General features: G+C 32.6%; 2 protein-coding genes across 3 annotated transcripts; both read right to left on the minus strand.

Moving 5' to 3' along the window:
• Window positions 1-655: 655 nt before the first annotated feature.
• LOC100882585 (peroxidasin) lies at window positions 656-11,473 on the minus strand. Of its 2 annotated transcripts, none has more exons than XM_012283835.2 (8): window positions 9,476-11,473; window positions 4,724-5,495; window positions 3,768-4,195; window positions 2,935-3,182; window positions 2,080-2,329; window positions 1,782-1,900; window positions 1,269-1,428; window positions 656-1,203 (listed from the first exon to the last, which is right to left on the minus strand). In XM_012283835.2, the coding sequence occupies exons 1-8, from the start codon at window positions 9,517-9,519 to the stop codon at window positions 1,128-1,130; spliced, it is 2,097 nt and encodes a 698-aa protein (XP_012139225.2). In that variant the 5' UTR covers window positions 9,520-11,473; the 3' UTR covers window positions 656-1,127. The 2 variants fall into 2 exon arrangements, with proteins under 2 accessions (XP_012139225.2, XP_076388310.1); XM_076532195.1 differs by having other exon boundaries at window positions 4,724-5,509.
• A 144-nt stretch (window positions 11,474-11,617) lies between these two features.
• Prp3 (pre-mRNA processing factor 3) lies at window positions 11,618-14,761 on the minus strand. Its single transcript, XM_012283831.2, has 5 exons — window positions 14,314-14,761; window positions 13,738-13,949; window positions 12,875-13,661; window positions 12,445-12,802; window positions 11,618-12,184 (listed from the first exon to the last, which is right to left on the minus strand). The coding sequence occupies exons 1-5, from the start codon at window positions 14,459-14,461 to the stop codon at window positions 11,785-11,787; spliced, it is 1,905 nt and encodes a 634-aa protein (XP_012139221.1). The 5' UTR covers window positions 14,462-14,761; the 3' UTR covers window positions 11,618-11,784.
• Window positions 14,762-24,502: the final 9,741 nt, after the last annotated feature.

Below are 24,502 nucleotides of genomic sequence, written 5' to 3' on the forward strand. Positions count from 1 at the left end.
GCATAGCCATCCTGTTTCCTAAAGCTCGAGAAGTATCCCGAATATTCTACTACACTACTGATATTATAATTGGCTGATTAAATATTATGACGAAATACCTGTTATTGAGAAAATCACAAATAAAAAGATAATTTAATAATTTAGATAATCCGTGAGTGTAAGCGGACAATGATCATCGTTTTTCTGTCTTCTAAATCAGAAGAAATAGTTCTTCAACAACTTAGTTTGTATAGGAAGATGGTGCTCGTAGTTTCCGGACTTTAAATGTAGTCTGATGCAACTAGCTTATAAGGTTGCTGTGTTTGAGTTAATAATCAAAGACAGAAAGATTCCATACAATTATTGGTGTATGTAAATAGACCATATTACACTAATGTAAATTACATATACATTACATTGTAAAATTATAAAATAAATAAAGAAAGAAGTTCAATTATTGTTTTTCATGTACATGCTGAAATCTTTCAGATATATTCATATCAATGAATATTACAATTACATTGTTTTCATATTGAAAGATAATAATAAAAATTCAATAGAGCTAAATTTCTTTTCCTTAACATGAAATTATTTGTTACTGTAGGAAATTAAATTACTGCAGAGAAACAATAATACCAAATTCAAACGTTTATGCTTACAGTTTGCAGTAATGAAGTTCACATATTACAAAATTATTATTATAGATATTGCAAAGATACAAAAGAATTAAGTATAAAAGTACAAAAAAGAATGAAATATTTGAGACGAATAATTAACATGCAAAGTATTAGATAACGTTTTGCATATAAAGAATATCGTTTACAGTTTCTAAGTACAATGCTTTTTTTAGCTAAACATACAGTAAAAAAATTACACATTATTTACAAGTGATTCATTTTCACGCTAAATATTTTATGGAAGAATTTATGTTGGATTCTCATTGAATATGATAATTATATTTAATAATTGAGGAAACAAGTACCTACACGTTCCTTAACGTTAAATGCAACTTAAAATTAGCACGGCGTTTAATTTCTTTACGGTAAGGAACAATGCTGATTATGTGAACACCTGGCCTCTCTATTAATAATAATTAAGAATAACGCTTGTTATGTACAATTAAACATCGCTTATAAAAAGCGTAAAAATTAGGACTTCTGTTCCTTCCAAGCAGCAAAATTCGGTGAAAGACTCGTTAGTGTCGTACAATTTATCATTTCATTTCTGAAAACGAAATATTTGTCATTGAAATACGTTAGAGTTCATTTTATTGGAAACAACGAACTTACAGAAAACGGTCTCTGAGAAGAAATGCTCTGGGCTGCATCCAGCTCAATCTTTCTCCATTGTAACACAAAATTTGCGCCATCTTAATTTTCCTAATTTCCTCTAATTGATTCAGAGTGAATGATCCGGGACTGTTCGCATTTTCGTACCAATATCTGTCACCTACAAGATAATTACAAAATTAGGTAATAATTATGCATAGATATAAATTAAACAAAGTGACCATTCATCTTAAATTTCTTAGTATAGTATTGATTTTTAAACATTTGTACTGTTAACAAAATTTATTTGTACGAATTTTAATATAATTGACTTCTAAAAAATTATTATATTTCATTCCAACTAAATGCAAAATATTTTTGTATAAATCTAATATCAGAAATTTAATTAAACTTTCTCGGCTATATTAAAAAGTTAGAACATAAATATTGATTAAATATTATTTTTTACTAATTGCTATTCGCTATGAAAATAAATGATCACTGTACTGTTGAAAACTAGTTAAAATTACTTACCCAAACGAATGTTTCGAAAAGTACGACCTAATAAGCAGAGAAACGTGGGTCCCAAAACAGAATCAGGTAAAGGTGCTTCTGAAAGTGCTCCAGTCACTAAATCAATATCTTCCACATTTCTATAAAATTGGAAAATTAATAAATACAAAATGTGATAGTATTAACTATATATGTGGTATTAACAAAAAATAAAATAAATAAAATATATTGATTGGGGTTGATATCAATATATTTTGATTTAATTATTAATTTACTGTTTAAGTGATGTGACACTTTTTCACATAATTGTAAACATTACCGATAAACTCTTCGAAGTCTATTTATGGTGTCCATGGCCATTATCCCTCTAAGATCATCGAAACTATTGATAGGCGATAAACCGCAGAACGATCGCCAACTGACGTAAGGCGGTAAGCCATGATCTCTTCCCTGTTGTATGATCTGAGCAGCATAATCCACCGCAATATCGTTGCTTTTTCCGTCGTGGAAATATCGTTCCAAAAGGATTTCATTCAGTCCCGGTGGTAATGGCTTCCTAGAATGTCCAGCTGTCGCGGAAATTAAATCTTGCATCCTAGGTCGTTATTAAAACCAAACTCCCATGGGACAATGTGTCGGAAAAGCAGCGTTCAGTAAAATTTCATTCAATTTCTATTTGCATATACATTTAAAAAGAAAATACTTGAAGCTTCGCCGAAACGTTAAATTAAAATTGGGATAAACAATTCTTCTCCCGAGAAAACTTTTATGTTGAACAAAAAATGGAATCAGAAAAGTGAAATTAGCATTACTCGCCGTTCAAATTCAAGTTTTTCTACAAAGTTTTAATTCATCCGCTATTATTTCGTGATTTTAAACAGATGTACATAAGTGATACAAAGCATTGTAGGAACATAATTCGATTACATAAATCGGTTCATTGACCTTTGATCACACGAGAAGGTAATGATGTAACTAGAACCCTCGATACTTTCGAATGTGACATGCACTTAGTTCATGCCATTTGAGGCAGCGTCGATTTTAATGACAAACCTGTGCCGGTCTTAGCTTCTTAAACAGAAATTCTTCGAGACGTTTAAACGAGAAATAACTCGAACGACAGATTTTTAGCACGGAGTCATTTTCGTCGAATTTGCATACAATTTCAACTGACCTGTAGCGCCGACGATCAAACGATCAATAGCACCAGCTTCATAGAACTCTTGAGGAGCGTAGAAGGCCGATAGCAAAGACCTTTCTCCAGACTTTAACGCCGATCGAGAGTCAACTAGGTCGAGAGTTTTTGGGGTCAGCGTGGCAATGAAGAAGAGTCCAGCAGAGGCGGCAGAGTTTGAGAGTGTCGCGTCCGTTCGGGTGTCATATCCTCGAAAATATCCTCGATTTGCTAACCGCAACTGGTACCTTCCGTGCATTAAAATACGCAATTATTCTTTGGATAAAATAGAACATCGAGTTCATGAAATCCTGAATCCAGCACGCTTTAAAATTAAAAATGAAACTGGGAAATAAATAAACTTATCTTGATAAGAGTAGATGTAAATTTCAAGAAACCTTCACAAATTTTGTAATAGACACGTTAATACGAGAATGTTAATACAAAAATTGAACTAGTAAATGAAATAGTTCAAACATCAGTGTTTGCTGATTTCAACCAACTAATTGGTTTACTTGTTACTATCAATGAAATTAAGCAAACAGCTGATCACGAATGGTGACATGATCGAATACATTTACCTCAATAATGTAATAATTCAGTAACATAAATAACAAGATCAATACAAAAAGAAACTGATGCAAAATCAGTCAATTAACGCAATTAGAATTTCAAAGGGTATAATTCCCCAAAAAGCATACTATATTAATTAAAAAAAAAATATATAAAAAGAACATAAGAACGGATTGAAAGTTTTGTTGAATTCGTTTGCCGAACGAGTGGAGCCTGTTAATCCGTTAAATTAATTATAAAGGGAAAGAGAGTACACGTACTTGTCGAGAGTTGTTTCGCCGAGAACAACGGGCAGAAACTCGTTATAAGTTATATGCTCCATTTCCGCGATAACGATCCTTCTTGCTTCCTGGTAGAGTCTTTCGTCGTCCCAGTGAGGATTCAGTTGTCCCAGCTCTGTTGCGACTCGGTTATGTTCACGTAGAAAAAGTACGTGCATTAGAGTGAGACCAGGATTCTCGTTTACCCGGGTATCCCCGCTAAGAAAACACGGGAAAGCTTTGTTCATGCTCCTGCAACTTTCGTACTTCGTCGAGGGCATGGGCAAGTTCTTCCTTTGCGTATTAAGCAAACCACCCTTGCCGGAGCGCAGTGCTTTTGCTACCTCTTCGGAACTCCCATAAACCGGAGAAAGGTCTAAGTACGATGTTGCTTGGTTGATTTGCTGTCGAGGACCCAATTTGCATCCCTACGTTTAAAAAATTCTTTTTTTAACTCGTTCACAATTAATGCATCATCAAACTTTCAAATTTCTAAAGTTTCAAACCCCTGAATTATTACACTTCCAAATCCTCTCATTTTTGGATTTATGAATTTTCATATTTTCAAGTTTTTTAATTATTCGTATTCTATAAATTCTTCACATTCTTCAAATTCTTTAAATTCTTCAAATTTTGTATATTCTCCAAATTCCTCAAATTTTACAAATCTTTCAGATTCCCCAAATTTCTCAAGTTTCTCAAATTCCTCAAATTTTATCAAATTGTTCAAATTCTTCAAGACTCTCAAATTCTCAAATTTCCCAAATTCGAAAAATTTCAAATAGCTAAACTTCCGAACTCAAAGCTCCGCAAATCTGATCTTCGATCAACCAAAATCCAACTACTCATACTCTCGTTTCCCTACCTAATTCTTCTATGGAAGCCGTCAACTACAAAGGTCCTATTAATCAAGAACAAGCGAAAGACTCGAAGGTTAGCACGAGCATCTACATTACCTGTAGCGAGTTTCCTGGGTGCGGCGCCGACCTGGAATATTCCATGCAGCCGACAGCATTATCGGCTCGGATTGGAAAGCATTCCGGATGGAAGTGTTCGTAATCGACGTCGCAACATTTCAACCTGGCCCCATCAGGTAGTTCCATCTTCGGCGTATGAGCCAGATCGTGAACGAGAAACTGTCCAAATAACGCGGTGAGCGCCATCAGGTACGGATGTTTAAGATCGGATCCTCCCGAGTGCACCGCCAAGGAGACCTCCCTGGCGCTGGGCAAATCCGTCCGCGGCAAAGAAACGCCGTCCACGTATTCCGCCGGTAAAAATCTCACGTAAGCCTCCATGGCGGCACCCCATGACGGATGCAAACCGTTGTTGCATTTCCCGGTGTGCGTTCTGTAACGAGGATCCACGTTCTCGCAGGTGTTCGTCAGCTGCAGAAATGTGGGCGAACCGTTGCAACTGATAGCAGCCACGGAAGGCAACACGGAGGATGCTTCTTTAGAGGACATGTTCAAAGCCTCTACCAACATCACAGCCATCGTTTCGATTCGCAAGGCCTTCCTGGACAGGTTCTGAGCGTGTTCGGTCATCTCGTGAGACGCGCCGAGGAACCATGACGGTGATCCGTGATTCAGATGGGTGTGCGATGTCAGTATCGCCTGTTCCGCTTGTTGGTACTTCTCCATGGATATGTTTGTACGTCTGCCCAGATCCAGCAGCATGTTGGACGGCAGTATAGCGCTCTCGACCAGTACGAACAAGGTGAGCAATCTGCGAATCGGAATCTAGGGATAGGAAATACAAACTTGTTCGTGCGCAAAGCTGGAACATGGAGGGTTAACTTTTATCCGGTCAAGGCTTATCCGCTCACATTGATAATTCGTTTGTGGTACAAAGTTACCTAATAAAAGGACGATGCTTATTTAATATACAAAATTTTTCGTATTTGTCTTGTCAATATTTTCATCTTTATAAATAACATAGTCGTTATTTTTATACACTTCCATCGAAGAGACCATAATGAATTGTTTGTTTGAAAGTTTAAATGAAACCTTCTTTTTGGTATATTATAATTTTAAAACATATTTATGTAATATTTAAATATTATTACAAAGTAAATGAAGCATTCCTAAATTGGGTTGAAGTCGAATTTTTAATGTGGAGATATTTTTATCAAAATTGTTTGAATATCAATAATATTTTTATCTGTTCTATCAATATATTTTATCTATCCGGATTTCTGACTACCACGATTAGATTGAGTGTGTGTTAATATTTACATGAATTAATATCGTTGATAATGAAAGTAGAGTGCGAGATTGTTTTCACAGAAAAAGGGTTAATGACAATGGTGGATGAAAGGATCCTATGAGAACAGAAAGGATTCGCACAACAGATACTTCGAGGTTCTTGCAATAATTCTAGTTACTTGAAGTGTAATCTTGTGAGAATATACTCGTCAATTATCTGTAATAAAGTCGAAGATAATGCGCTTGTATGAAATGTCTTTGGTATTCATGTCGTGAGAACAAGGGGATCTTTACGTTGTTTCAATGTTATGTTTATAAAATTGTCAAGTTTGCGAAACATTTAAATCTAGTAACAATTCGTATTTGTATATCTCTATATTCTAGATCTACAATTATATCTAGATCTGTATACCTAAATCCCCATATCTCTGAATTTCAACATTACTACATCTCTATACATACCTCGGATAGATGTCTCGACCTTTCTCTAGTTTTAAGCAGATAATATCTAATCACACGATAAAAATTGAAGAATTACTAGATACGATTTGCTAACGATCTTGAACTTTTAATATCGCGAGAATTGAACACTGCAGTCAGTTCATACTTTCCTTTTGTGAAGACGTGAGAAATAGTTTATGACTGTTATCAGAAATGGTTGAATTCCAATAGGCTTAATTATTGTAATTGATTTTGTAACATAAACGCTATGGAGATTTAATTAACAATATAAAAACAAAATATATTTCACAATATAAAAAGTGAAAATTGATGACTTCTATATTAGTGAGAATATTTACTATCAGAAGTGGATGAACTTATTAATAATTTTTATGAATAATTTAATTTATGATTAATTCTTTGCTGCATGACTTTTTCAATTTTAAGAAAAATATATTATCGTACTTTTCCATATAAAAATAATAAACAAATAAAGAATATTAAGTTGCAAGATAATAAATACAACCATGTATAATTATACTAAAAAAAAATTATGCTGACAAAAAGAATAAATATTTTCGATTATGTCATCAACTATGAAATCTGCAATTCATTAATGTTTAACAAAATACGAAAATATTTTTATGCAATACAGTTGCAACACGCTATAACAAGGGTTAGTAATAATTTTAATTACTCATGTGACAGAGATATCGTAAAAGAAAAGAAAATGCACTGGGTACGTGGAAAACTGACAACAACGAAACTTAAACGCGCGACATCATGAGAATAGAAAAGATGTTGAAAACACCATAGCAATTTTTCAGCGTCCTCTTGTGAAGCCGTGAGAAATCATTTGTGACTAGAAGCATGCGTTGATACGTGGAGCAGGACGTTGCCCAATAATTGTCATGTAAATTCAATGCATTCTTCATAACCTAACTCAACAATCATGAGATAGGATCTGTTCATTAAAAATACAATTGTAGGGTTGATCGCATTTGGATTATAAATCCCTACGTCCGTTGCAAACGAAACTAATCAACATTTCCACGCGATGCGACCGAGGGTAGAAGAATATTCACACGATTCCTCGATAAATTAAGTTTCTCGTTGGTAAAATAGTCGAGCTAATGAATTTAACGATAGGAGAGAGCATCGCGTGACTAGTTTCAACATTTATCGCAAGAATCACAATGAATCTTAAGAGACCTTGTCCAGGTGATGGCATTTCGCTTGGATCGTATTGTTTATCGCATTAAATTCATTCATCGATTCACCTATGTTCCGAGGATAAGCCTTTCGATCAGTTAATTGTCTTTTCTCTTTTTTTTTGCCCCGAGTGGAGATCGGGGAGGACACGCTGTTTGACATTTAAGCTCCTTCCTGATCCTTTTGTGATTTTCTTACGTAATCCTAGCTGTTCCCGTGATTAGTGTTCGTATAAATTGATGGGAGCCATTATCTGGCTACGTGATTCGCTTTTACGAAAGAAACTTTTTACAATCGTTAATTTTCTTCTGACACCGAAACCGAATGGTTGCTATTCGTGCTACGTGCTTCTTTAATGTTCGATTTTATGATATCATTTCTAATAAATCATGCTTAAAGCCCGATCTTTAGTTTATGGAGTAATTCTATCACACAAATAAATAAAATAAGTTTTTTAACTAGATGAGTATGAACACTGTGTGTGTATGCATAAATTAGCATTTTACATAGTAATAATTTAAACTTGATCTTCAAAATATTCGTTTTTGCATTATGCAAGAGAATTTTGGTCCATAAAATTATAGTTATGCTAAATATGTATAATATATAGTTTATTACTAATTTATGATACTAATGTGAAATTCTAAAATATTGTTATTTCTGTAACTAATGTTTTTGGATGAATATTTTGAAGATTAAATGCAAATTTCTGTGAGAATCACTGCAATAAAATTCTATTATGTAAAGTTAGTTATATAATCAATATTTTATGCATCTAAAAATCCAGAAATACATTTTAATTAAAGAAATAATTAAATGGCGCTTAAAAAGCATCAAAATATTTTTTTAAAATGAACCAACTTGTTTCGTGCAGGTAACTCGCACATATCAAGCTACATCTAATTTTATTTATTAAACAATAATACCAAAAATAATATCTTTTGAAATGATATATTTCATTCTTTACGAATATTGATACAGAATGAAAAAGATTATAATTTTAAGAAAAACTGTTTATCAATTTACAACACATTTTATGCCTCTACATTTTCATAGCAAAAATATATACAATTGATAATTCGTTATATATTCAAAATAAGAATTATTCTATCGTTCATATAACGGATGAAGGAATTTTTAAAGCATTCAATTATTCGAAGACTCAAACTTTATTTGCAAAATAAATATAACTGTGCCCTTCGTTTTAGTACATGATAATTTTAATAAAATAATATATACAATATACGTTACAAGATACACGTTTCCAATTGTTCTGAAGTATTACATTTTATTATAAAAATAAGCCGTAGTGTACAAAATAATTTTATATAAACACGTGTTATGAAACAGCGTCTATTCGGTGACAGGTAATATGGAAAACGCACGATTAAGTATTATCAGTAACTGACTGATCAGTCTACCAATATTTTCAAGTATTTAAACGAAACTTTATATCTCCTTCTTACCCTTCGTCGCATTTTTTCAATTTTGAAAAAAGATGTCTCACAAATTTTACTAATAAATAAAGTATAACAATGTGTATTAAAAAATCTTTAAAGAAAGATATGTTTCATCTAAGACATAAACATTTCAAGACATAACAAAAAATTGTAATTTCGAAAGATAAGAAAAATTTTCAATAAATCGTTCAAATATGAAATTTACTAGTTACGTTTAAAATACAAGATTTTGCTATTGTAGCATACATGAAATATGCAACGAAAGGTTAAGGACCCAAGTGTTTAACTACCCACGAAGTTATGTTAAGAAGCTTCAATCGTTATTCAAACAGTAAGAAAATAATCTCGGGGTTGCGTTATCGGTCATCTCGAAGAATGAAACACTCACCGCGACAGGAAGGCGAATGTACCGTTGATCGGTCTTCGTTTCATTTTTCAGAAAGTGCAATGTCAATTCGCGATAGAATTCATTTGAAATCTCGTAACGGTCACACCGGTTAATATGTGCAAGAACACGAAGCTGCAAAGCTGAACTAAGACCGATTCTCGAACGAAAGTAAAACTCTACCAGTCCTGCACGGTCGGTTCAAAGAGTGGGGCCCCTGTGAGGATAACGGTAATACAGGGTGTCAACAATGTACAGTGTATTGTACGGTAAAAGTGTTGCATCGGTGTTACGAGCAAGACCAAGGTTCACCTTTCATGGAATCTAACTCGTAGTCGCGGTTGGACGTACAGTTTCAAGGCCCATCAACGTGCACTCGTACTTTTCTATCTTATGGTACGCTCTGTGGACACATCTGCGCAGTACCGACGTTTGCGCCGGGCAATCGGGCCATTTGTGTGCCCAGACCCTGTGTTTGGGACTAAAATTATTTAATTTTGGAACTTTGGGACTTTAGGATTTTTGAATTGTGGAAAGTTGGAACTTTGGGACTTTTGAAATTTGGAAAGTTGGAACTTTGGGACTTCTCTCTTTTGGAAAGATAAGATTTTGGGACTTTGGGGCATTGTGCTTTAGAATTTCTAAATTTTGGGACATTAGAATTTTTTAATCACAGAACTTTGGTATTATGATTTTGTGAAAATTTGGACTTTGGGATTTTAGGACTTCATAATTGTTTAACGTTGATACTCTGAGACATTGGAATGAGAACTTGAAATATTGTGATTTTACAATTTTTCTAATTAGGGACTTTAGAAGTTTGGAATGTTTTAATTTCAGAATTTTGACGCTTCAAAACTTTGTCATTTTGAGATAATGAAATCCAGAGATATTAGGTCTGTTGGCACTATGGGGTTTTGGAATTGTGAGGTGTTGAAACTTTGGAATTGCAGAACTATAGGGTTGTATAATTTAGAGACTTTGAGATTTAAAGATGAACTTTGTGACTTTGACATTTGGAAAATTTGTAATCTAGGAAAATATACTCCATAACAAATGTGACAATGGGTAGTTTTTGTGGTGTCCTTCATTTACTGTCCTAAGTGCTCATTTTGCTTGATAACAAATTTCTGTTTTTATTAATAGAATTTGAGTTAGCGTCGAGATAGATTTGAGTTACATTTTCATAAGGCTGTATCAATTACAGAGTCTAATAGTATCAACAATTTGTTACATGTATGAGATTCTGAAACCAAATGTCAGTGAATAGTTCATCATAAATTTTGCAAAACACTACAGTATCATACTGTCAACCTAAAAGAATGGTACAACTCAAAACCATCATTTACAAAAAAAATAGAGAAAACCAATAGTCGCACATTCTAAACATCTCAAGCTTGAAGTAGTGTATATTTGAAGCGTATCAGGTTTGAAATGTATAGATGACACTACTTCAGTCTGAAATTATTTTAGAACCGGGTGTACATGTGCTGGTGCCGGCTCTGTATCTATCTTCTTGATCACATGGACTTTTACTCAGGGTTCCACAACCTTTAGAGGCGGCTCTGATCCTGTGTGCATCTTCGCGACATACTTTGCGTTTTTTTAGCAGCACAGTGTCATCGCGCTATGTTAATTGACACTCGCAGGCTTGACCGTAATGTCGACTATGGATTAACATTCTTGGAGACGACGTTGTGATTGATTCACTGCTTTATGCGCCTACGATCTTACTGCGAGAATCCACAAAAGGATATTATGCGTCACGTGCAGTTATTTATGTCGCGCGTGGGAAGACATACTGAAAAATATAGTCTAGAGTTTAAAGAATGAAAGTTTGAAGTTTTGTCAAATGATCAATGTTCTTCAAGTATAAACTAAGATTCAATAATAGAATCACGTAAAACGAAACATAAACATATTTTTTAATAATACCTTGAAGGTATCAACAAATTTGGAATTCATTCTAAATGTTATTATCACTTTGTGAATATTTGTTCAATAGCTAATGGAAAGTATAATCTTGAATCGAATATCGATATTTACATAATATGTAGCTATATTTCTGATTCATGAATTCACGTCGAAGACTCAACTACACATCTTGGATCCAAGGGTCTCTAGCTACTTGAAAAGAAAACTATGTTATCAGAGGCCTTGAGCACTTTTATTTTCGCGCTGTGTGCCACTGCTTACATTTTCACTTTCTCACTATGCTTCCATAGTAATTACTTATTTAAATCGTACTGAAATTATCTATAGTTGCATTTGTATTAGCATTAACATTTATTGCTTAAATTACAGAGTGGCTTCTAAGAATGAATATCATCCGTGTTATCGAGAACCGCCCCACTGTAAGCTAAATCCCAGTAATGTTCAACCTGGTGTTTCTTAAAATGTTCCCGAGCCATCTTTTCGATCGGGCAAACCTTAAATTTGATTTCCCCAAAATGACGTTGTTTACTAGTACCTTCCCATACAAGTACACATTTGTTTGGTACATCGTTTCCATCGTTGTCTTTTATGATATCTTCCTCCCACTTGATACGATGCATCATCAATCGTTTATATTTACTTAACTGTTTTGCTCCCCCTTCTACTACGACAACATTGCAGTCGCGGAAAAGCATTACACAGCCTGTGAGATACAGCTGTTTCGCGTTTGTTTCGACTTTAAACTTCTTCGAAGCGTTGTTTACAAGATCGCGTATTCTGAAACAGTAAAAATAAAAAATACATAAAGTTATGTGCAGTAAGCAATTATGATTTATAGCAACGTTCAGATACCCGAGATTATAAATTGGGGTTAGTTTCCGTGATGTAAACAAAATATGTTTCGTTTAGAAGTTTCAAGGTTATCTGACAGCATTTTGTTTGAAAACAAAGAACCGTATTTTTCTGAATGTAAACCGAAGTTACTTGACATATTAGGTTATCTGGCCCGTACGGAATTATAATGAATTAAATTTTACCTATAAACAGCTACATGTACACCAAGTGTAGTGTCCTCCTTAAGTTTCCGCGCTTTCTTTTCACGTCGTTGATCAGCAGTGAGTCTACGTGCCGCATTAGCATCCTCATGGGCCTTTAATCTTTTAGCCATTTGCTGCCGAACATGGGCTTCAATTTTAGTGGGGTCTTGTACGGCTTCTGTACCTAACACTCGCATAAGATTTGAAATTCGTAATTTTGGTTCTGGTGGCGGCTCCAGACCTAATCGAATTTTCTCTTGTTCTTCCTTCCAAGCCTCCCGTCTATTTTGTCTACGTAATTTTTTGCGTTCCTTCTTTGTTAAAAATACAGGCATGTATATCGGTTTTAATGGATCGGCTAAAATAAAAGGAAGAAAGTAATTACAACTGTATATATACATCCGGACGATGAATATATTCAAATACGTACTTGGCGGTCGCATTTGTGTAGGATGTTCCACTAGATTCGTAATAGTAGAATTTTTAATGGTTGTAGGTTCATCTTCATTTGGATATCCCCCTGTTAATATAACAGAATCCCACCATTCTACGTTAGGCACATCTTCGCTAAGGGCTTCAGTTTTTGGCGCTATGAGCGCCAACTTTGTCGCTGAACTTATACCAGTTTTTCTAGCAATTTGACTAATTTCATTTTGCAATTTCTCTAACTGGGCTTTCATACGAATTCTTTCGGCCAACTGTTGGAATTTTCCCGGTTCATGAAATTTCAACGTACGCTTGCCACGTATTGCAGGTTTCACACCTATTCTGGTGTCGAAGAAGTGCGTATCCTGGATTTCTTCTGGACCTTTAGATTCTTGTAACTGTGCTTTGAATTCTTCGCGTTTCTTTGCTCGGATATTTGCTTTTAACGTTGGCACTACTTGAGTAAGTTGAACTTCCTTGCCCGTTATATCTACAGTTCTTCCAGATTCATCCAAGATCAATGGAGTTGGTTTATCTGGTACATTGACATTACCCAGTAATCCCGAGCTTAGTTTACTTCTAATTTGAGCTTGTAATGCAGCAATTTTTCGTGCTTTGTCCGAATCTGTTTTACTTAATAGACCTTGATTATACATGCTTCCTACTGTTGGCAACGAATCTCGCGCTTTTAATAAAGGTTTCACTGGTGCTGATTCTTCCTGTTTTATCGCTTTCAATGCCCTCTTCCTTTCTTCGATCTCTCGTTGGGCATTAGCCATCATTTGTCGTATCTGCATAATGAATTAATAAACACGCAATTAATATATTATTAACATCATTGTACTTATATATACATAAACTAAATACCTTATCTGCTGATAGTTGTGCTTCCGTTGTTTTCTCATTTTTGACCTCATCGTCCCTGAATCTAGGTTTCTTCGCATCTTTGTCTTTATCTTTGTCTTCCACATGATTACGCTTTTTACTTTTTTGTGCTGCCCTAGCATCGTCATAAATCGCAAATATTTTCTCAGTTAATTTTGAAGCCTTTTTGTCTTCCAACAAAGCAGATAATTTATCTGTAAGGTATTTATATATTATACAAACAATTATTGAAGAAATATATTAAATGATTCAATATATTATAATTATGTTACTTCTTATGCTCCAAAATAAGTGTTATACTTATACATTTTTATATCGTAATAATGTTACTTTAATTTTAAAGTGAATCGTAGCAATGAGCAAATACATTTATAAACTGTAAGTAACAAATAGCATTTATAAAACTGTTTTACAGTCTTTATTACAATGCATTGAGGATGGAGAATCAAAACACAGCTGCGTTCCAAGAGTTTAAAGTAAGAATTAAAAATTTAAGTATTAAAATAGTTTTTGGACAAAGGTAGTACATAATTTTTATTAAAAGAACCGACTACTAACCCGCTGTTTTGCGTTTATCATATCCAGAAGTAATACAATTGACAGCAGTGGTAACAATAGCAGGTTCTCCAAAACCGAGAAACTTATGAACCGCTTTTTCAATTTGCGGTTTCATTTCATCTATTTCCTTTCTCGTCAAATACGACATTTTGCAAGGTTTGTTGTAAGAAATTCCTTTAAAAAGTCTTTGACTTCGTAGAAAATTATTTACTTCACAACATAACCTCTACAAACTATAAGGTTAAGTATCGCATTTCAGTGATACTATAGATCAGAAATCGATATTTCATATTTTATACAGCACCGATCGATCACTTAATTTAGACAGGATTGTCATGATACTTGTTTATAATGTAATATTCGTTTGTGAATAAATCTCTGTTAACATAGTCCACTACTATCGACAGCACATTGAAACACCGTGATTGTTATTTGGCTATGTTCAAGTATTTTCAGCCAGCGCCACCAACTTTACAAATTCGTTAAAAAATATATTCCTAGGTAACCTCATGAATCTAGTAACATATGCAAACTTCCGACTTTTACGAAGTTTGACACTCGTCGATTTTAACGAAATTTGAATATGATGCAGAATTCGAAAAAATATCCAATGCATATTTCTTTTTATCGTCCACTTCGAAAGGGTTGCCTTTGAAGTTAGGGTTGCAAACCATATTTAGCCGAATGTCAGAGAGATATAGGGGGAATATTGAAATACTGCTGCTATGTCAAATTCATTTATATAAAGAGACTTACGAAAAAGTAATTTACTTAAAAAATATTGGATGCCTGCAGGTTAATAAATTTTCGTTATGAAACTGATATTTTAAGAACACTAATGCTTTTACTATCTCATGCATTTTATTTCGTAAAATAAATGGAATAACAGATGAAAGGTATACCAGGGAACAGGAAAATAAAATACATTTAGAATAAGCAAGCGAAAATGTAATAAAACATTTTATACCCTCGACGCTTTATTTATTAACTATTAAAACATGATAGTAGTGTTTTGTAAAGTGTAAAATACAATATCTTTCTTTCAAGATTATATTTAGCGTATAAACAAAAGGAGGAAAGAGGATCGACTTCAAATTTAAATTATCACATCAAGTTCATAATATCAATTTTATTTTCAATTTGACAGCAGTGGAGAATAATTTTATAAATTTTACATTCTACTTATTGTTATGTTACAATAAAATTATAATTATGGGAATACAGATAATGGATAGACATTGATTATTAATAATTATATTTAGTACAAAATTTATAATAACCTATTTAATTAATTAAAAAATTGTTGAAATTTTTATGTTCACTACAATAAATAAAAATTCAAATAAATATTTTGGAAGACATACAAATTTAGTTGTACTACAAAATCTAATACAAAAAAAAATTTATTCTACATTTTCTGACAATACTTGGACATCTTATACTTAAATCTATTTTATTCTGTACACTACATTTGTTTAATTAAGTAATATTAATGAAACTTTTACCTAAAACCAGAGAAACCTGAAGTAAGAATATACCAAATATCAAACAGGCGAAACGTTTTCCTCAATCCTGGTGTCACACAAGAAAACAATATTATCTAACAAGTCAGCAGTAAATCATGTTACGCGTTCAGATAAGTTCAATAAGTCTTACAATATAAGGTAAACTTGTTAGAACAAAATATATGAAGGTGTAAGGGGACGAAAGCAGTTTGTGGGGAAACGGAATGGTAGTGGACCGACGACCGCAAATGAGAATGGTAGAGAGAACTACGGTGTTCCACGCTTCCCTGGTGACCGATGAGGCCAATTCATGGAACCACATTTGTTTCATTCGAGGCTGTTGTTCGAAACTTTTCTGTTAATTGAAACGAAGAAATTGGAATACTGCTGGCCAACGGTTATCTTGGTTCGTCGAGTTGGAATTTTATAAAAGAAAAAACTAGCGTCCGCAAACGTGGACAAGTGGTTCGGGAAATCGATTTAGGATGGCAGAGAAATGTACATTCATTAAACCACTTTAAATGGTCTCAAGGAAGCTTACCTGGTTCGAACTGTACAAAGCCGATTGGTAACTGTAGCTGAAAGGACGTTGCAGTTTTTATAGTCGTTGAAATATCGCTTGCCCGAGATATTTTGTACTCTGGTCACTAAATAAATTAGTGCGACATTGTGGAAGATGTACAGGCATTGGATAGTTTAAAATTGTCTTTAACATGGATTTCATGTTTTAAAATGGGACGCGTGATTAGGTGGCACTTGGGGATCAGAGATGGGAAATTTAGAATTTAGAAATTTGACAATTAAAAATTTGAAAGTGTAAGGATTACAAGCTTGAAAATTTGGGAATTAGAAATTTGGGAATTAGGAGTGCAGAATTTAAAAAATTGAAGGTTCAGAAATTTGGTACTTTATAAATTAGAAATGTGGAAATTTAGAAATGTAGAATTTACTAACTTGAGAATTAGAAGTTTGTGGCATTTGGGAATCAGAGATGGGAAATTTAGAATTTAGAAATTTGACAATTAAAAATTTCAAAGTTTAAGGATTACAAGCTTGAAAATTTGGGAATTGTAAAGGTGTAAATTTGGAAATTTGCAAATGAGATATTCGGGAACTGGAAGTGCAGGATTCCAAGAATTGAAAGTTCAGAAATTTGGTATTTTATAAATTGGAAATGTGAAAATTCATAAATGTAGATTTTACAAATTAAACATACAAATTAGAAATTTAATAATATGTAAATCTGTAGCAAATATAAAAATTCCTAAATCCAGAAATAGGTGAAGTTATCCAAATTCCCAAATAAAAATTTAAAAACCTTGAAAAACCTTGAAAAAGCTTGAAAAATAAAAAATTTCTAATGCGAATTATACGAGTTCCCCACAGCAAGAACCAATCCATATTTTGAGTACGCCAGACGCACCCTAATCCCCATCTATCCACACGTACATCCTATTCTCGTGTCGAAAAAGCGTTTCCATCGAATTTCATTCGTAATTTATCTCGATGACCGGGTTTTTTCTCCGCGACCCAGGGAAACTCTCACGTTTCTGTCGGCATTCTGACGCACACAACATGCATCGCGTGGTGCCACTAATATTCAGTCAGTACGTATCGGGCCAGCCGTGTTCCTTCGTGAATTTAACGATTTTACCAGCAGACGTGGCCACGTCCCGAAATGATGTACGGTTCGCTCGTATGACTCGGCAGCTAATGCTTTAATATGCGCAAAGGGTGCCATGCCTGTGTCACGCGGATTACCGCTAATTGTAGTTTATGCTTTATACTACGCTATTCTCTGTACGTTCTGTCGAGCATTGGGTATTCGATATACACACATACACTCACACGGATCCTCTGTTTACTTGTGTATCGGCGAACGCACCTTCCCTAGGGTACGTAAGTACATATCCGTACAACAATTTGTATTTGCGGGATCTTGTTGCGTTATGTATCAGATACAGTTTGTACAAGTTGCTCGTTTCTGTTGACGACAATACTGTTATTGTGCGCCAGATTAGATGCTTGCGTGGGAAAACTTGCAGAGGATTTTGATTATCTTTGATACTGGAGGTGTTTACGTACGGAAAATGGATTGCCGTCTCAAAATTATTGCATGCGGAATGATATCGTAAGGGGGGCTGTTTTAAAATTCAATTTTCAAAATTGGGGTTTAGAAATTTGATGAATGGAGAATTTGGAAATTGGAGATCTGGATGACTGACAATTTGAATATTGTATTGCTGTCTGAAAGTTATTGTGGTACGAGGAATGGAATCTTCAAGGGAGAAACTGTTTTAAAATTCAATTTTTAAAATTGGGGTTTAAAAAATTTAGAAAGATGGTGATATAGAAATTTGTTTAGTAGAGAACTTGAAAATTGGAGATTTGGATGACTGATAATTCCTATATTGTAAATTTGGAAATTTTTGATATGGTATTTGAGAATTTGAAAATTTGGAAAACATAGAAATATCCCAGTTCATAAAATTTGAATTTGGGGAATTGGGAATTTTGGAAATTGCGAATTAAGCTTGAAAAATTGGAAACGTGTCAGTTTGGGTATTTTGAAATTTGATGCTTTGCAAATTTGGGGAACTGGGAATTTGGGAAATTGGAAATTGCAAACTTGACAATTTGAGAATTTTGAAATTTGATGCTCTGCAATTTTAGAGAACTGGGAATTTGAGAAATTGGAATAAGGTCTTGGAAATTTGGATACTTTGAAATTTGATTCTCTGCAAACCTGAATTTGAGAAATTAGAAACCTACCTATTTAAATTTTTAGAAACTTGATACTTTGCAAATTCCCAAATTTTTACATTTAAAAATTCATTTCTAAATTTCTATATTTCCAAAATTATCAATTCCTCAACATTGAAATCTCCAAACTCAAGTTCTTAAATTTCTAAATTTTCTAAATTGTTAAATTTATAATATAGAAAATTTTCTTGTCATCTTTGCATCTGTGTTCAATAAAAGCTCTAATTTACAGAGAATTTATAACCATTTTAAAAGCATATAGTAATTCAATCGTATAAAACTTTTAAATAAGATTAGAATGATTTCGTTTTAATTAAGGTTTCGTCGTATCCTTAGAACTGTGAACATTACATTAACGTTTAAATGCATTGCATGTATTTGGTCATTTTGAAGTTAATTCGATTAAACGAAACCGAGATATCTATTCATATGCACGAACGTTGGCTACAGAAGCGCAACGCTAATTAAAGCTAGTAGGTGTTACGATCCTCCTTAAATGGATTCGTTGCTGCATACGTTTACGTTGTGTAGGATAAAACCGAAATTTCTCTTAATATCTCTATAAATTTTATCAAACTCTTTCAATACTTCCCCAAACAACAAACTTTCATTGGATTTATAAATTAAATTGAAAGATTGCAAAAGTTGTGAATTTAATATTTTATTACAAAATAAAATAATGACTTAGGTACCTTTTTTTATTTTTACTTAATTTTCTTTTATCTTAATATTTTTACAAATTTTATTTTTTAACTTGACTTCAAATTTAATTAATTCTTAATATTTATATAAAATACTGTATGTTTAACACTAAATAGTCTTCCTAAAAATGTCAAATAAATAACATTTAAAAAACAGCACATTTCATAATTTTTCTCTGAAGTAATGTAAAAAATTGTACTGCAAAAATTCAAGCACAAAAAAGGAACTTCTATGTAAAATATATTATAATTCCCACCTGATCAAAATTAATAAAAGAATATCATCACATATGAAATAAAAAGTAAGTTCCCTTATCTCACAGCTTATAAATAATGAATTTATACTTACTTTGAAGTTTTAAAAATTCCTCCCCACAGTTTAGACATAAACCTTGCCAACAGCAAAAACCTTGTATGATTCATGGTTTTATTACGTTAAAAAGGGATATTAAAGCAGAAAGTCCTTTACAACGATAAAAAGTTAGTTCCTTAACAGAACATTTTTTCTTACAAAATTAAACTAGGGAAAATTTATCAAATTCATACTATCAATTTTGTATAGTATATCAGGTACAACCTAATTTCTCGTTAGGAAGGATACAAGTTCTGCTATCAAACAGCTTTTAACGGGTTGTTAAAACATTCTATGTAAAAAGGAAACCGTAAACTGTACACAGTGTTTTCTAGGATGATATGCTTGATAATGTCAGACAAAACTTATGCTTCTGTTGTATCGTTAATCTTCTGGTCAGACTGGTACACTTGTTCGTGTTCCACGTCTAATCTACTTATAATCTACAATATTCTTACTATCTTTGAATAAGCTTGTCGTATCTTATTTTAGATTGTTATCAAACGGCAATATATTATTGCTTATTCGTGATGCCGCAGGAATCTTGATTAGAGAAGTTCATAAAAACCAGGTGGACAGGGAAGAATAAAATCGTAGAACTGGTTAAAGGTATAATTTATTGTTCGTTCACGTGTATCGCTTAAAGTTTAGTTTCTCCTGGTGAATGATGACGAGAGATTATGCTTCTAAGGTTTATATATTGCACAAGTTCAACGATTAAGGATAGCGGAGCGAATCGATGAGACGATTCTTTCGATTCACTTCTTTTTTTTTGTGTTACTTTCGTTTTTATATTTTTTGCGTTTACGCTGCTTTCTGGAATATTATTTTTGAGTGGGTGAATTTGAGGGTTTTGCGTTTTTTGAACATTGGAATTTTAGAAATTTTTGAATTCTGGAATTTTGAAATTTTTGAATTTTTAGTATTTTTGCAGTTTAGATTTTTGGAAATTTGGGATCTTGGAATTTTTGGAATTTTAGGTTTTTGGAACTTGGAATTCTTGGAATTTGGAATTCTTGGAATTTGGAATTCTTGGAATTTGGAGTTCTTGGAATCTGGAGTTCTTGGAATTTGGAGTTCTTGGAATTTGGAGTTCTTGGAATTTGGAGTTCTTGGAATTTGGAGTTCTTGGAATTTGGAGTTCTTGGAATTTGGAGTTCTTGGAATTTGGAATTCTTGGAATTTGGAATTCTTGGAATTTGGAATTCTTGGAATTTGGAATTCTTGGAATTCTTGGAATTCTTGGAATTTGGAATTCTTGGAATTTGGAATTCTTGGAATTTGGAATTCTTGGAATTTGGAATTCCTGGAATTTGGAATTCTTGGAATTCTTGGAATTTGGAATTCTTGGAATTTGGAATTCTTGGAATTTGGAATTCTTGGAATTTGGAATTCTTGGAATTTGGAGTTCTTGGAATTTGGAATTATTGGAATTTGGAGTTCTTGGAATCTGGAGTTCTTGGTATCTGGAATTCTTGGTATCTGGAATTCTTGGTATCTGGAATTCTTGGAATTTGGAATTCTTGGAATTTGGAATTCTTGGAATTTCGAATTTTTGGAATTTTTACATTTTATGTCTGAAAAGTTGTAATTTTCAAATTTTTAGACTTTGAAAGTTTGGAAATTTGACATTCCCAAATTTTGATATGATATCATTGAATATTTAAAATCTTAGAACTGTCAAATTTAAAAATGATGATATCTTAAATTGAAAAATTGTCACATTCTTAAATTTTACAATTTTTCAACTCTTCTGAATTTCTAAATAATTCTTGACAATTCATTTTACATAGGAATAAGAATTTATAAGAATAAGCTGTACTTACCTTTTTACACATATGATCATTCTCTTACACTAGACTCTCGTTATATTGCAATAATCGAATATTCATAAAATTCATAAAATGTATAATACATTTGATAGACACAAAATTTCCTGCTATGATATTACATAGAAACGTATACATAAAAAACGGTAATATAACAAGAGTCTACTGCATACTGCATATCTACCTATATAAATAAATAAATCAGACGAAGATTAATAAAAACATGCATCGATACGGAATAGGTCTGGCAATAAAAATAACAAGATACATTTTCTATAATATATTTTACATTATAAACCAACCATACATCATCATAATAATATCTTATACTCTTAAGCCTAAGCGTGTTTTTAATCCTATTCCCGTTTATATACTTCCTTCATATTTATACTTTGTTTACTTCTTCATAGTATTTATATATATATTTTTTTTATTTATTTATATTCATCATTATTTATAATATACTTTATACGCTATATTATGTATATATATAATATCATACATGTTTTTCATTTAATTTCACGCACATCCCAGGGCGTTTCTCATTTTCATCGTTAACATCCTTTGAGAATTGTCTTTTGGAGGTATCTATCCTTTTCTTTTTCTTTTAACCACGTGCACGTGTTCTATTTCATGGTAAAAGTGTCTGTCCGTCACGTCATCCCTTTTATGTGTACGTGTGTATGTAAGTGTGTGTCTGTGTTACAAATTACATGTACATTATTACAAGATTTTCATCATTTTTTTTGCCCTACCGTTGTTCCTCAAAGCTGTGGCTAAATTTGCAACGTGGCTGCCGATGGGACCCCGGTAGCCATTACAATTATTTTCTTCTTAAGCTTCAAAAAACCCCTTCCCTCGAGCCCCGGCGATACATAATTTTTTTCCATTTTCTTTCTCGTTTCTTTTGTTTTTTGACCTCAAAATACATACACACGATGAAGTGAAAAAAGGCACCTTACTCCTTAGCGTACGGTCGTAAGTGATATGCCGCGTACCGCGCCGAGGGTGGGGGTCAAAAGCGACCCATGATATAATTAAGGGCCCGGGTTTCACCTACAGGTCGAACAGGAAAATACGAAACAACGAAGGAACGTTGTAATCGTTACTGGAATTTTAACCCTCTTGGGGATGCTGGATCATTCTAGACGCGACTATCAATGATTTGATAATTTCGTACAAAACAATTGCTTTTTTTCAATTAAATGTACAGGTGACTCAATCTATATACTCAATATATCTGTATCGTGTTACATGGACAATGTGCTTACACGAGTATCTTTTAAAAATATGACACATGTTTTTCAGTTTCCTAATAATTTTATAATTTCGTGACATTGAAACGAAAATTTTATTCCAATCTTCGTACTGTATTTTGAACTTGAGAAATTTTGCCGAAATGTTCATGGAACTTATGTATAAAAATTGTCCGATTTTATAGGTTATGTAACAAAATGGCTGTGCAAGGAATTTCGTTCCAACCCTTTATTTTTTGTGTGCTATGGGTGATCAAATTATTGGCACTCTACGAAAAATATATTTAATATAAATATATGTTTGTGACAAATAATATTACGTTGTCAGATGTATATTTGCAATTTTCAAACTTTTATGAAATATTTTGAAAATTTAGTACGATCGAAGATTTGATTTGAAATTATATTAATGTAGAATTTTTGCAGGTGGTGTTAATAATTTGGTCATCCATTGTAATACACTTTTAAATTATTTGAATTTTTCAATGGTTTGTCTATTTCGTGTTATGCTTGTGTTCTTAAATTATAAGATTAGCTTTGGTATACATATATTGTACGCACCAGTGTTAAATAATATTTAATTTAATTATCGTAAAATACAAAACTAGTATTTTGGATTAACTGGATTTCATCCATTGTATTAACTAATACAACTTTGCATTACAAAATAATATTTAAGTAAGTTTCGAATTTTTTTTCGAAAATGAACGAAAACCATTTTAGGAAAAACATTCATAATATAGAATTTTAATTAAACGATGAAAAAATGATGATTAATGTTACTGATGTTTATAATCAATAAAATTTTTAATCGTGAAAGCAAATTTAATTAATCGACTAAATGAATCGTAATTTTTAACGATTAATTTCTTTCACTCGCAGACGTTAATTAATCAAACAAAATAAAAATTTTAATCGATTGATGACTAACACGCGTACACGTCTATAAAAATATTGATTAAATTTTTACCTCTAAAGACTTTAATCTAAACAGAGATGATGCATACATTCACTGAAACATATCGCAAAACTATTATTAATGTTCAAAAAATGAAAACGAAAATATTGACACTTTATTCGATACATTTATAAACATTCGCATATACTAAAATAAACATGTACATAAAATATACATTTTGTTATCATAAACTAAAGTTGTCATATGACTATAAATAAATAAATAAATAAATAGACTACAGAATTAATCGTGAATTAATCCTTTTTTAAAATCTATTAAATTCATTTGGTTTACTAGCTTTAAAATGTACTGGGTTGATCAAACACCCCCATTTAAAAAAAATTCAAACATAAATCCCACATGTACGTATAAATAAAATTTTACTGTATATTGACTCTTTTTCTTTAGTTTATCATCTTCGACTTTCCTATTTTCACTTGCGAAAAGGTGCACTTTTTACAAAATGAGAGAATACAGTTTACATCTTATGACAAGATTGTGCCGACATCTTTATAAAATTTAGAAGTGAGCTTCTAGGTTATGTATGAATTTTTTAAAACAAACCTAACGTTTACCTAAAATTAGTTCTTAGAGAAACTTCTTTGGTCAATCCGATAAAACAATACACGTAACTATTATAATATTATAACTATGGTAAGTGCAGTTGCGAATATTTTTGTAAATAAAACCCTGGAAAGACACAAAACTTTATATCTTTATAATCCTTCAGACTATACGAAATTTTATATCTTTACAATCTTCCAGATACAAAATTTTATATCTTCATAATCCTTCAAACACAAAATTTCGTATCCCTGTAATGCA

Source organism: Megachile rotundata, chromosome 5, assembly GCF_050947335.1.
Source record: "Megachile rotundata isolate GNS110a chromosome 5, iyMegRotu1, whole genome shotgun sequence".
Taxonomy (NCBI): domain Eukaryota; kingdom Metazoa; phylum Arthropoda; class Insecta; order Hymenoptera; family Megachilidae; genus Megachile; species Megachile rotundata.